This window comes from Aythya fuligula, chromosome 17 (assembly GCF_009819795.1).
Source record: "Aythya fuligula isolate bAytFul2 chromosome 17, bAytFul2.pri, whole genome shotgun sequence".
NCBI classification, from domain to species: domain Eukaryota; kingdom Metazoa; phylum Chordata; class Aves; order Anseriformes; family Anatidae; genus Aythya; species Aythya fuligula.
In genome coordinates this window covers 14,408,447-14,421,058 of record NC_045575.1, presented here as the reverse complement: position 1 = coordinate 14,421,058, position 12,612 = coordinate 14,408,447, and the positions used below count along the sequence as shown (strand labels likewise).

Sequence of the window (12,612 nt, the reverse complement as noted above, 5' to 3'; positions counted from 1 at the left end):
TATTCTGAGGATTATTCTGAAGTGAAACAAATTTTCTGGCAGCTTGACAGTATTTCCAAATGAAATTTGGAACATTGAAGAGCTTTCCACAAACCAGCTGCAGAATCCAGAGTTATGCAGGATTTATAGACTACTGTCTTGATGGAAACTTCCGTGACAAGGGCCCAGCAGTTTCCCTTCTCAAAGGATTATCTAGGAGGAGAGGACACAACTCTTTTCCCATTTCCCCTTCCCCTTCCCATTTCCCCTTCTTGGCCACCTGAGCACACTGCTGGCTCATATTCAGCCGACTATCAACCAATACTCCCAGGTCCCTCTGCCTGGCGTGTATAAGAAGCAGTGTGGCCAGCAGGGCTAGGGAAGTGATTGTCCCCCTGTACTCGGCTCTGGTGAGGCTGCACCTCGAGTACTGTGTTCAGTTTTGGGCCCCTCACTACAAGAAGGACATGGAGGTGCTCGAGCGAGTCCAGAGAAGGGCGACCAAGCTGGTGAGGGGCCTGGAGAACAAGTCCTACGAGGAGCGGCTTGTTCAGCCATGGAGAAAAGGAGGCTCAAGGGCGACCTTATTGCTCTCCATAGGTACATTAAAGGAGGCCGTAGCGAGGTGGGGGTTGGTCTATTCTCCCATGTGCCTGGTGACAGGATGAGAGGGAATGGGCTGCAGTTGAGCCCTTGGGGGTTAGGTTGGATATTAGGAAGAACTTCTTTACCAAAAGGGTTGTGAGGCATTGGAATGGGCTACTCAGGCAAGTGGTGGAGTCACCATCCCTGGAGGTCTTTAGAAGACATTTAGATGTAGAGCTTAGTGATATGGTTTAGTGGAGGACTTGTTAGTGTTAGGTCAGAGGTTGGACTTGGTGATCTGGGAGGTGTCTTCCAACCTAGACAATTCTGTGATTCTGTGATTTCCAATACTGACCTGCAGAAACCTTACACAAGTCATTTTTGTCTAATTTACTTAAAGTGGCCTGCAGCCGAATGTGCCTCTACTTTATGTATGTATCCCAGAAAGTCACTCATCACCCACAGTTCCAGCTCATGCCAGTCACATCTAAAATTTCTCTTTAAGAATACAAGTTAATTTTAATCATTTTCGTCCCACTCTGCACTGAGTAAGCAGTATCCTGCTAGCATCCTATAAGGTACTTATCAAGCTGCTTTTCTACCATAATTACCTTCCTTTGATTTCTCCAGCATTTCTACTGCTTTTTTTATACATTCAAGTGATGGAAGCCAGTCAGTTTGTAAAGCACCTGACAAAAAGTAGAGTTTAAAATATTTTTCCCATGGATACTGAAATATTTATGCCTTTATTTGTAGAAGTCTTCAGTTGTACTAGGCTAATGAATACAAGCAGGATATCTGCTATTATTGTAACACAGAATCACAGAGTGGCTGAGGTTGGGAAGGACATCTGGAAGTTAGTTTGTCCAGCTCCCCTGCTCAAGCAGGTGCAGTTAGAGACATTTGTCCATATCTCTTCATTTCTGTTCTAAAATTTTGAGACTTTTTAAACCTCAGGATGTTTAATTAATGGCAAACCACACAGACTCATTCCTAAGAAACAAGGAACTTGTCTTTCTTTTTAAAGACATTCTCAGCTTATATTTGACATGGAATTTGTCTTTTGAAAACAATCTGCCTCAACCAGTATTTGAATGAGATTTCTTAAGAATCTGTAGCAGAATTTAACCAACAAAAGAGGGATATTCTTATAGAATTGTCAACAGCCCCTTTATGGCTGCAGAGCCCAAGGCTGCACATTGTCACATACCTTATGGTGACTTCAGGCAGCTCATGTTGTGGGAGGCTTCTCCCTTCTTGTAGTTCTACAATACAGAGCTCATTGTGGGATAGAGACCTTAGTCTGAAATGAGTAAGTAAAGGAAGACCCAAAGGTTTTGCATTTAACTGGTAACTATACTAGGAATCTCAGTATTCATCGCAGCTAATTTGTTCATTGCTAGATGGAAAGGAATATTTGCTCCCCAGATCACAAAGTCACATAGTGCCATAGGTAGTGTGATTCAGGACTTTTTTTTTTTTTTTTTTTTCCAGGCAGTAGTTTGCTCTGTCAGCTCAATAAAATGTGATTTGTTGCAGACAGAATCTATCCAAGTCATTTAGAAAACCAATGGCCTTTGCAACAAAGGGGTACAAAAATATAATGCCAGGAAAAAAAAGAGACAAAGAAGAAACCTCTGGGGAATTGTGCTTAGCCCTGTCTTTTGCTGTCTAGCCTCTTTATTTTAGTTTTAATTTGGTGAGAGAAGTTAGAAAAATAGAGAAAAGGGGGAAAGTAGCTAAATGCAGCTTAATAATGAAAGAAACTGCTGCAATAGCATCAGAAAGCTCTTTAAAATGCAAAACTTCTTGCTGATCTGCTATGCAGAATGGAAAAAAAACAAACGATCACTTAAAGGTGGTGGCTAAGCAGGCTTTCCCTTCATCATCTCTCACTTCTTCTGATGCCAAAGATAAGAAGCAGTTTCAGAGAGAAAATGTTTTCATAGTTAAAGCATAAATACTACAGGAGTTGAGAGACAGATAGATCACTGTTCAGTCTCCAGCCTTCCAGGCTCTATCAGAAACTTCCTTAAAGTATTGTGGGCAAGTCTTGTAGATGAGAGCTGGTCACTGTACTGTTTGGTGACCTCAGAAGTGATGCAAAACCCTGGAGGAAACACAGGGTTTATGAATGCAGCTTAATAATGAACTTTTCTATTGCAGAGTTTGCATCATGTAACCCCTACCCTTTTTTGTGAAGGCAGTCTGCTTAGCAAGTTAGACCTTCCATCATGAAATAGATGCTGAGATACTACTCCCCTCTGCCTTTATTCCCCTGTACAGCACAAGCTGGGAAGCCCAATGCCTTTCTTTGTAAAAAGCAATCAATGTTACTTCAAGAACAATGGGTACCTGAAGGCACAAAAGTTAAAATGTGTGCAGTAATACAATATAAGCTTTGCTCCTCCTGTACTCGTTCTATGCTACATCTTTATCAGAAATAAAGGAACAGAAGAAAAGCATGTGTAAGGACATTAGAAATGCTTGTACTTGGTGAAAAGAGTAATGTTTTTCTTGATGCAAGTCATAAAGACCTGCCACTGTTGCTGATGCATGTCCAGTACTAAATATTAACCTGTAACAATTTTAAGGGCTGTTTGGTAGCTACAGCAGCCACTTCCTTAGGATGCTGTATGTATTTGTCTAGCCATTTGTTTGTCACATACCCATGAAGGCATATAGCAGCTTTACAAATGCAGATGGAGATTGGATCTTAGCCCAGAACCATTTAGGAATTGCAGTTTTGCTGCTATTGTTATTGTATTTTTTCCCTGACAGCTGCATTTGTTCTGTTACTGACAATGTTGGGCTTTGGATGATATTAACTTGTACACCTAGACCAGACCTGGTCAGTCTGAAGTTGAATATGTTATCAGGAATCTTTATATCAGTATGTGCATGTGGTTTACTGTGTGAATAAATAAGAAGCTTTTACAACTAACTCAGAAGGCTCATGCATTTGCCTTCGGGATCAGCTCCATTGAAATGAACAGGACTGAACCAGTTTCAGAATTGGAATGGTTGCTACTCCAAGTGAAATTAAATTAGATCTTAGTGACCAGCCTCCCAAAAAATTCTGCTCAAAGAAAGGTAGGGCTAAGGAAAGAAGAGCTATATCTGAAGCTGCTTTCTCAAATGTTCTGGTGTCTTCCCCTCCAGGCACACCACTTCCCATTTGGCACTAGAAGTTGTTCTGTGCTCCAGGCACAGCACTGACTCTTGCTGACCAGGGCTCCCTGGGCTGCATTGCTTACACTTGTGGGGGAAGATGGACAGAGAGTTGAAATGACTTTTCTGAGACCATAGAGGAAGACAAAAATTAGAATCTATATCAGCCAGGACTTCCTTGTACTTTCATTGAGAGTGTTGTGGAATAGGTAACATTCATTTGTACTATATTGTTTAGATGTGAATTGCTTTTAACCTCAGCCATCCTCCAACTGCATTCAACTTCAGTTGAAAATTTGATCTAAGATTCTTCCTAGACTCTCCATCTCTGTTGAAGAGACATTGGCACCTGCAGGGAGAAGGGGAGTAATGCTGCTGAGTGTTGAGAGAGTCACCCACTGGCCATTCCAGTTTCCATGCAACTGAGACAGCAGCCAGACTTCTGTTCAACATCGGCAGCTCAAATATGGGAGCTGAATGCAATATGTCCTTGTGCTCTAAGCAGAAATGACTCTGTGATCAGGCAGTCAAGGCTGTACCTCCTGACACGTGGCCCTTGCTTGCCTCTTCAGTAGTTATTTTAGTGAGAAACACTTTCATGATGTTTCCTCTTCTGCAGTGAAGCTGATGCAATGGCACCAGAGAAAGCAAGAGCAGCAAATTTAGGGCAGGGTTCTGAGTCACTCTGCTGTATTATATACTACATTATGCACCTCTGCTGCATAGTGCTTTTAGGTTAGATCAAACAGCCTAGTGTGAACAAAGTCCATTTCTGTATTGCCATTCAAGTTGCCTTGTAAAAATACAGCATGCTGTTTGTATTGATAAAATGAAGGAATTTCTGCCACCTTCAGACTTTTAAATCTGTCTTAGGTGGTCTGAGGGAGAAGCCCAGACAAACAGGTGGGTCTTCTATTGTAGTATGTAGCACTGTTTTCAGCATCCAGAGACAGCATAACCCTCTTAGGGAGTCATAGAAATGTTTGTATTATGTTCTCTGAAGTTTCCTCTTGCAGTCTTACCATCAAATATTTTTACCAGAATATGAGAAGTGCTTAAACCTGACAGACAATACAAAGTGGGATGTGTATGTCAAGCTGAGAACAATTTAGCTCCTGTATCGTGGTCACAGAGGACACATATCTTTTTTATTAGTGTGAGGACATGAACATTTCCAGCAAACAACCTTCATTTGAATACAGTGGTATGGGGAAGGGGAGTGGGGATAAAAGGCAACAGATCATAGAATCATAGAATATCCTGAGTTGGAAGGGACCCTTAAGGATCATCAAGTCCAACTCTTGACACCGCACAGGTCTACCCAAAAGTTCAGACCATGTGACTAAGTGCACAGTCCAATCTCTTCTTAAATTCAGACAGGCTCGGTGCAGTGACCACTTCCCTGGGGAGCCTGTTCCAGTGTGCAACCACCCTCTCTGTGAAGAACCCCCTCCTGATGTCAAGCCTAAATTTCCCCTGCCTCAGCTTAACCCCATTCCCGCGGGTCCTGTCACTGGTGTTAATGGAGAAAAGGTCTCCTGCCTCTCGACACCCCCTTATGAGGAAGTTGTAGACTGTGATGAGGTCTCCCCTCAGCCTCCTCTTCTCCAGGCTGAACAGGCCCAGTGACCTCAGCCATTCTTCGTACGTCTTCCCCTCCAGGCCTTTCACCATCTTCGTAGCCCTCCTCTGGACACTTTCCAACAGTTTCATGTCCTTTTTATACTGTGGTGCCCAGAACTGCACACAGTACTCGAGGTGAGGCCGCACCAGTGCAGAGTAGAGCGGGACAATCACCTCCCTTGACCTACTAGCGATGCCGTGCTTGATGCACCCCAGGACACGATTGGCCCTCCTGGCTGCCAGGGCACACTGCTGGCTCATATTCAACTTGCTGTCTACCACGACCCCCAGATCCCTCTCTTCTAGGCTGCTCTCCAGCGTCTCATCGCCCAGTCTGTACGTGCAGCCAGGGTTTCCCCGTCCCAGGTGCAGGACCCGGCACTTGCTCTTATTGAACTTCATGCGGTTGGTGATCGCCCAGCTCTCCAACCTATCCAGATCCCTCTGCAAGGCCTTTCCACCCTCATTCGAGTCCACAACTCCTCCAAGTTTGGTGTCATCAGCAAACTTGCTCAAAATACCTTCTATTCCTACATCCAGATCGTTTATAAAAATATTGAAAAGTACCGGCCCTAAAATGGAGCCTTGAGGGACCCCACTGGTGACCGCCCGCCAGCCTGACGCAGCCCCATTTACCATAACCCTTTGGGCCCTGCCTGTTAGCCAATTGCTCACCCATCGTATGATGTTTTTATTTAGCTGTATGGTGGACATTTTGTCCAGTAGGATCCTATGGGAAACCATGTCAAAAGCCTTGCTGAAGTCCAAAAAAATCACATCAGCTGGTTTCCCTTGGTCCACCATACGGGTGATCTTATCATAAAAGGAACTCAGGTTAGTTAGGCAGGACCTACCCTTCACAAACCCATGCTGGCTGGGACCAATGACTGCTTTGTCCCCCACGTGCGCCTCAATAAGTTCAAGAACCATCTTCTCCATGATTTTACCAGGCACTGACATGAGACTGACAGGCCTGTAATTGCTAGGGTCTTCTTTCTGACCCTTCTTGAAAATCGGCACAACATTTGCCAGCTTCCAGTCTACCGGGATCTCTCCCAATTCCCAGGATCGTTGAAAAATAATTGAGAGAGGTTCCGCGATGACATCCGCCAGCTCTTTCAGCACCCGGGGATGAATCCCATCCAGACCCATGGACTTGTAGGGATCCAGGTGGAGTAGCAAATCCCGCACACGTTCAGGGTCGGTTGGGAGTTTGTCATCCCCACCGTCCCGGTCCTCCAGCTCAGGGCACCCTGGGTCCCGAAGCCCATCATCGGCATTGAAGACAGAGGCAAAGAAGGCGTTAAGCGTCTCTGCTTTGCCTATGTCATTGTCTGTGAGGAGACTTTCCCTATCAAGGAGCGGCCCTATGTATTCTTTAGTTCTCCTTTTTCCATTCACATATCTAAAAAAACCCTTTTTATTTTCTCTCACAGACACAGCCAGCTTCAACTCTAGGTGTGCTTTGGCCACACGAACTTTCTCCCTACAAACATGAACAGCATCCCTGTATTCTTTCCATGACACCTGGCCCTCCTTCCAGTAGCGAAACACTCTCTGTTTCCACCTAATCTCCATTAGAATGTTCCTGGTCAGCCATGCCGGCCTCCTGCCCTGCCTGCCTGACTTGCGATATTTAGGAATTGCCTGATCTTGTGCTTCTAGGAGGAATCGCTTAAAGAATGACCAGCACTGGTGGACATCGAGGCCTTCAAGAGCAGTTTCCCAGGGGACCTTGCTGACTAGTTCCCTGAGCAGCCTGAAGTCCGCTTTCCCCATATCTAGGGATGAGGTTTTGGTGGCACTTTTCCTTCTGTCACCGTAAATTTTGAACTCAACCACTTCATGGTCGCTATGACCAAGGCGGCCACCAATCACAACATCTCCCACCAGACCCTCTCTGTTTTCTAGCAACAGGTCTAGGAGGGCACCTTTCCTAGTTGGCTCCGTTAGCACCTGCACCAAGAAGTTATCATCTAGGTGCTTCATGAACCTCCTGGACTTGCTCGTGTCAGCCGTGTGGCAATCCCAGTTAACGTCCGGCAAGTTGAAGTCCCCCATAAGGACAAGGGGAGTTAATCTCGAGGCCTCTCTTAGTTCTGTAAAGATGATGTTATAAATGTATGTTCAGGTGGGGAGACACATTGCCACCACTTACGATACTCATTATGAGTGATGAAATACAATTCTGATGGATGGGAGCAAGAACGGGAGTTGAAGAGATTTGCTGGGTTTACTGTTAATATCTGCAGACATACCAGCTCATTTAGTAATGTAACAGCTCCCATTGCTACCCAGTTAATATATGATTAATGTGCCACAGTATTTCCCCAGACATTTATGACACCTTTAGGAATAGATATGACAATGACTTTATTACATGGAGTCACTTCATACTATTTGCATCCCTCTTAAAGATTTATAAATTTGGGAGTGATTTTATCACTGGTACTCAGTAAGGTAACAAATGAGAAAACTCAATGGTCTGTAAATTACAATATTGATTAAAGAAGCAATTACTGATATAACTCTTACATGACTATGATAATGCTTGTTTATATTTCAGGACAATATTTACATGTTAATGATAAATCTAATGCAGTGTTTAGAAATACTTTACAGCTTTAGCCAAAATGAAAACTTTTATAAACAGATAAAGTTTATTGTGGAGGGGAGGAGTAGGATTCTGTTGTTCCTCAATGGCAAAATCCGTTACAGAGCCAGCTTTGTGTTGAAGACTGAAAGCAGTCTCACCTCCTGCTGAAGGTCAAAACTCATTTGGTAGAGTTTTGGTTTGCTGCTTACCTCCACTGAGACCTGTTATGGTTTGTTGGGTTCCTCTTGGCCAAGCTGTGAAGGAACTGTGCTCATTATAAACTCCACAGCACTGTGATCAGCTAGTGGCTCACTGCAAAGGAAACAGACAATCAAACACCAGTTTCGTAACTGATATCCAGTTTTTAGACATCTCCAGCACAATTGCGCCTCCTGGATCAATGAAGGATTTGCATGTTCAGCTGCTCCCATTGTAAAAAGCTGTCATTTTCATGCATTAAGAGATGGGAGTGTTTTTTGTTTCTTTCGGGGGTTTGAGATGCCAGGGTTACACTTCAAACCTGTTTTGTCTCAGCAAATACCATCTCTTTTTTCTCTCTTTCCCCCTCACCTTAGGTTTCTGACAGATGTGACTATGTTTATGTCAATGGTAAAGAAATGAAAGGCAAGGTGAACGCACTCGTGAATTTCACCTACCAGTATCTGAGTGCTCCTCTGCAAATCACAGTCTGGGTTCCACGCCTACCTCTTCAGATCGACATTTCAGACACAGAACTGAGCCAAATAAAAGGCTGGCGAATCCCCATTGTTTCCAACAAAAGGTGGGTTTGAGATGCTCAATTTCTTAAGTGTTTTTGTGAAATAATAGAGTGGATTTTAACTCGCAGAGAGAACAGCTTCAGCACCTGCAACCACATTGCAGTTTCCTTGCAGTTGTTTCCTTGAGGAACAGCAGCTCTGGAATCCTCAGCTCTGCACTGGCCATCTGCAGATACATGTATAATAAAGGTTTTAAAGTCTGGGGGGGTTCTGTTTGTGTGAGTGTGTCTGTCATGTGCAACAGGGAACAATGTAGTGCAACAGTAACTGTTGTTGTTCAGACATTGCAGCTTAGATGAAGAGGTGGTACAGTCCAATTCCATGGTCCTTCATCATACTAAGTAGTCATGAATCAACAGAGGTCCTAAGACAACAGAAGGGAGGTCTTAATAACTTAAGGTAGTGCTCTCTATTAGCACTTTAATGTTAGTTTTCACTAGTGTTCTTGAAAATGTGTTTTGTTTTGTTTTGTTTTGTTTTGTTTAACACTTTATTTTTTATTGAAAAAGACTCACCAGAGACAGTGATGATGAGGATGAAGATGAACGGAAAGGAAGAGGATGCACTCTCCAGTACCAGCATGCCATGGTGCGAGTCCTGACACAGTTTGTAGCTGAGGATTCCAGCCCTTGGGGTCAGCTGAGCTACCTGCTGGGCTCCAACTGGCAGTTTGACATTACAGACCTGGTGGTGGATTTTATGAAACTGGAGGAACCTCACATTGCCAAGCTGCAGGAAGGCAGGATTTTGATCGGACGGGAAGTAGGAATGACAACGATGCAGGTACTGTGCTCTGGACTGCTGCATTCTGCCACTCCCATAGAGAATCTATGCACTGGCATAAAATCTAGTACAGTGTTCTGCTATCTTGAAACTGGATAAATTTCCATTACATTCCTGTGACCTTTTAGAGTGTCACACACAGCATTAACCCAGGGACATTCATCCAAGCTAGTGCTGGTTGAGACATGCAGCATGGTCAGAAGTGGGATACCATACAGCCTTCAGAGACTTTTAAGAAAGGCGGCAACTGCAGGCTCAGTGAGAAGTTAGAGCTCTCGTTCCTTATGGATGCAGGCTGCCACCAATCATCTGATAGGCACCATTTTGACTTTATGACACAGAAATCTTTAGATAATGCTGATTTGCTTTTGACGTATTTAAGCATTAACTCAGGAAACAAAAATACAACCTGGTTAATAACCCTTAAAGACTGACAGTGGATGTTGATGACACCATTTCCCAGTTCTGCCCCAGCTGCACAAAATCTCAATAAAGCTAGTCTATCCAATATGATATGGATATATCATATATGGAGATACGGAGAAGAAACTTAGTGCATGAACTAGCTGCCCTAAGACCCCATAAGGACTGAAATATGGCTGTCAGTTTCATTAACAGGAAACACTTCCTACTGCCTTGATGTTCCATTAGGAACGGCAAAGATAGAGAAATGAGAATTTTCAAGCAAAGAAGTGAAGGGCAAATCCTAAATGTCTCTAACCTCCCTTTTAAATGTTTGAGAGGTAAGTCTGATGAGCTCATCCATATTGGGACCCAGAGTAACAGAAGACAGTTTTGAATCAACTCTTTTAGTGAAGTGATTCAAATAACACAACAGAGGCAGCATACATGTAGTTCTAAGTACTGGCTGCAGTGTTCTCAGCCATACACTCTGTATTGAAAGTTTTTTTCCCACCCTTCACATGAAATCAGACCGTCTTTGCAGTGTGCTTGTCTGCTACTCATATGCATAAGATTTTGGGGACAAGAAGGAATGATGGCCTTAAGAAATGTTATTTTAAATTATCAGCATTTTTCTAAATTGATTCTTTCGTGTTTCTCAAAAGGTTTTGTCTCCTCTGTCTGACTCCATCCTGGCAGAGAAGACAGTGACTGTTCTAGATGACAAAGTGACCATAACAGACCTTGGAGTCCAACTGGTGGCAGGGCTTTCACTCTTTCTTCAGCTAAGCGCAGCAAGTAATCAGGCTATTGTGGCTACAACCATTGCTCAAGAACTACTTCATACTCCTAAGCAGGTAGTGTACACTCCAGTTTTTACTGTTGTTTCTTTTTGGTATGGGACAATGTTTTATCAAAGTGAATTATAGATGACTTAATTATGTATTTCAGTAACAAGTTTAAGACATGTCTATGGTGATTGCTGTTCTCTAGAGTTACTCTAGAATTTTCTTCTAAGTTCTTCCCTTCAAATATGGACTTAATCCACAGTAAAAATTCTGGCTATACTACAGTTTGTATTATTTACATTTTTAGTACCCTTTCTTTAAATGATGCCACATCTGTTATTTTTGCAACACAGTCTCTGGACAGAGATTTCTGTTAGCTCTATAAGTGTGCTCTTGTTTTCCATGCCGGAGAGCTCGGAGCTCTGTGTTTCACAACAATTTAATATTTTGAAGAGCTATAAAATAGAGGAAGAAGAAAGCCAAATACATTTATTTTACCTCCTGGAGTCACAGCAGACTGCCAGGCTTCCCTGTCCTTTTATTTTTCAGGTGGATTTTGGGGAGTTCATCATTCAGTTCATTAGGGTGTCATTATGCTGATCCTACTTAATTTAAGCCAGCAAATTTCCATCTCTGTAAAAGGAGGCTTTCAAGCAGCGTGTTTTAGGTCACAACCCTTATGGAAAAGAGGACTGGGGAACAACAGCAGATCGAGACAAACAGTCGTTTGGGAACAGATTAAAAACAAGGATCAGTAGCAGCGGAACAACCTGTATGTTCATTGCTCTCATTGTTCATTTCAGTCAGTTGATTTGAAGAGTGGGACTGGGGACCATGGGGACCATGCAATTAACACTGTCCACAGCTACTCCTCTCACAGAAACTGTATTTTATCTCACAGAGATAGGGAGAGATTTCAAGTCAAGTTTTATGGCCCATTTTCATGATTATTGCTACCTAACTTTCTGGAACATAAAAATAAGTTAGATTGTTTTATAACTTAGTGACCAGAAAATGTCCAAACTAGAAGGACATGCTGCCCACCTGTTCAATTTACTGCATCCTGTAAACATAAGAAACTTATGTAATTAACCCATTTATACTCTTTCTCCAGGGCTTAGAAACCACTTCTCACATATTGTCTTCAGACAAAGATGGTAGAAACGAAAGCTAAAGCACGCCTCACCCAATTGTATTATGTAGACAGAACAACATTTCTCCTGCAGCATCATTGGAAGCATCATGGCTCTGAGTGCAGATAAAAGAGCTTGTGAATCTGGAAAGGTTGCACAGATACGTCATCAGCTACTCAGATTTATATCTAATTTGTTCTGAGTATGCAAACATATTTATCAAAAACAGTTTATGACGTGTTAAGACACAACATTTCAGTAGTGTTCAACATGACGTCTTCTGCCTGAGCCTACAGAGAGCACTACTGGATTGTGCTTATTAAAGATACTGACTGTAAAGCAGGAGGCAAAAGAAAATCAATCACCTTTTTCTCAGTAAAAGAAAATTAAAATCTCTTAGTCACTTGCCCTTAGAATTAATGCAAATGCAGTAATGCTTATGACTAAATTTAACAAGAAGTAATTAATGAATTTAGAGTATGCCAGCTGAGATCCTTAGGGAACTGGAATTTCAGAAGGTGAGTGCTGAGTGCTTTCTGAAAATCAAGCCCTTTTGAAAGAAGTTTTTTTCAGAGGTGCAACCCAGAACTAAGCATGCACTTGAATATTGCAAGGACTTCATTATTTATGTGTGTCAATTCCTTTCACAGAGGTTTACAAAATAACCCAAATAACTCATGTAAACCTTACAGATGAAGCTGAAAAACAAAATAACAGTAAAGACAGCTGAAGGTTTAATTTTTCTCAGGAATTATTGTAAGTCTCAACATTGT

General features: G+C 42.6%; 1 protein-coding gene across 3 annotated transcripts in view; it reads left to right on the top strand.

Moving 5' to 3' along the window:
* TMEM132C (transmembrane protein 132C) overlaps window positions 1–12,612 on the top strand; it is a 220,465-nt gene that overhangs the window by 197,563 nt on the left and 10,290 nt on the right. For all 3 annotated transcript variants that reach the window (XM_032198962.1, XM_032198963.1, XM_032198961.1), the window contains 3 exons: window positions 8,530–8,735; window positions 9,243–9,516; window positions 10,584–10,775. In XM_032198962.1, coding sequence (XP_032054853.1) covers window positions 8,530–8,735; window positions 9,243–9,516; window positions 10,584–10,775 — 672 coding nt within the window. The remainder of the gene's footprint in view (window positions 1–8,529; window positions 8,736–9,242; window positions 9,517–10,583; window positions 10,776–12,612) is intronic.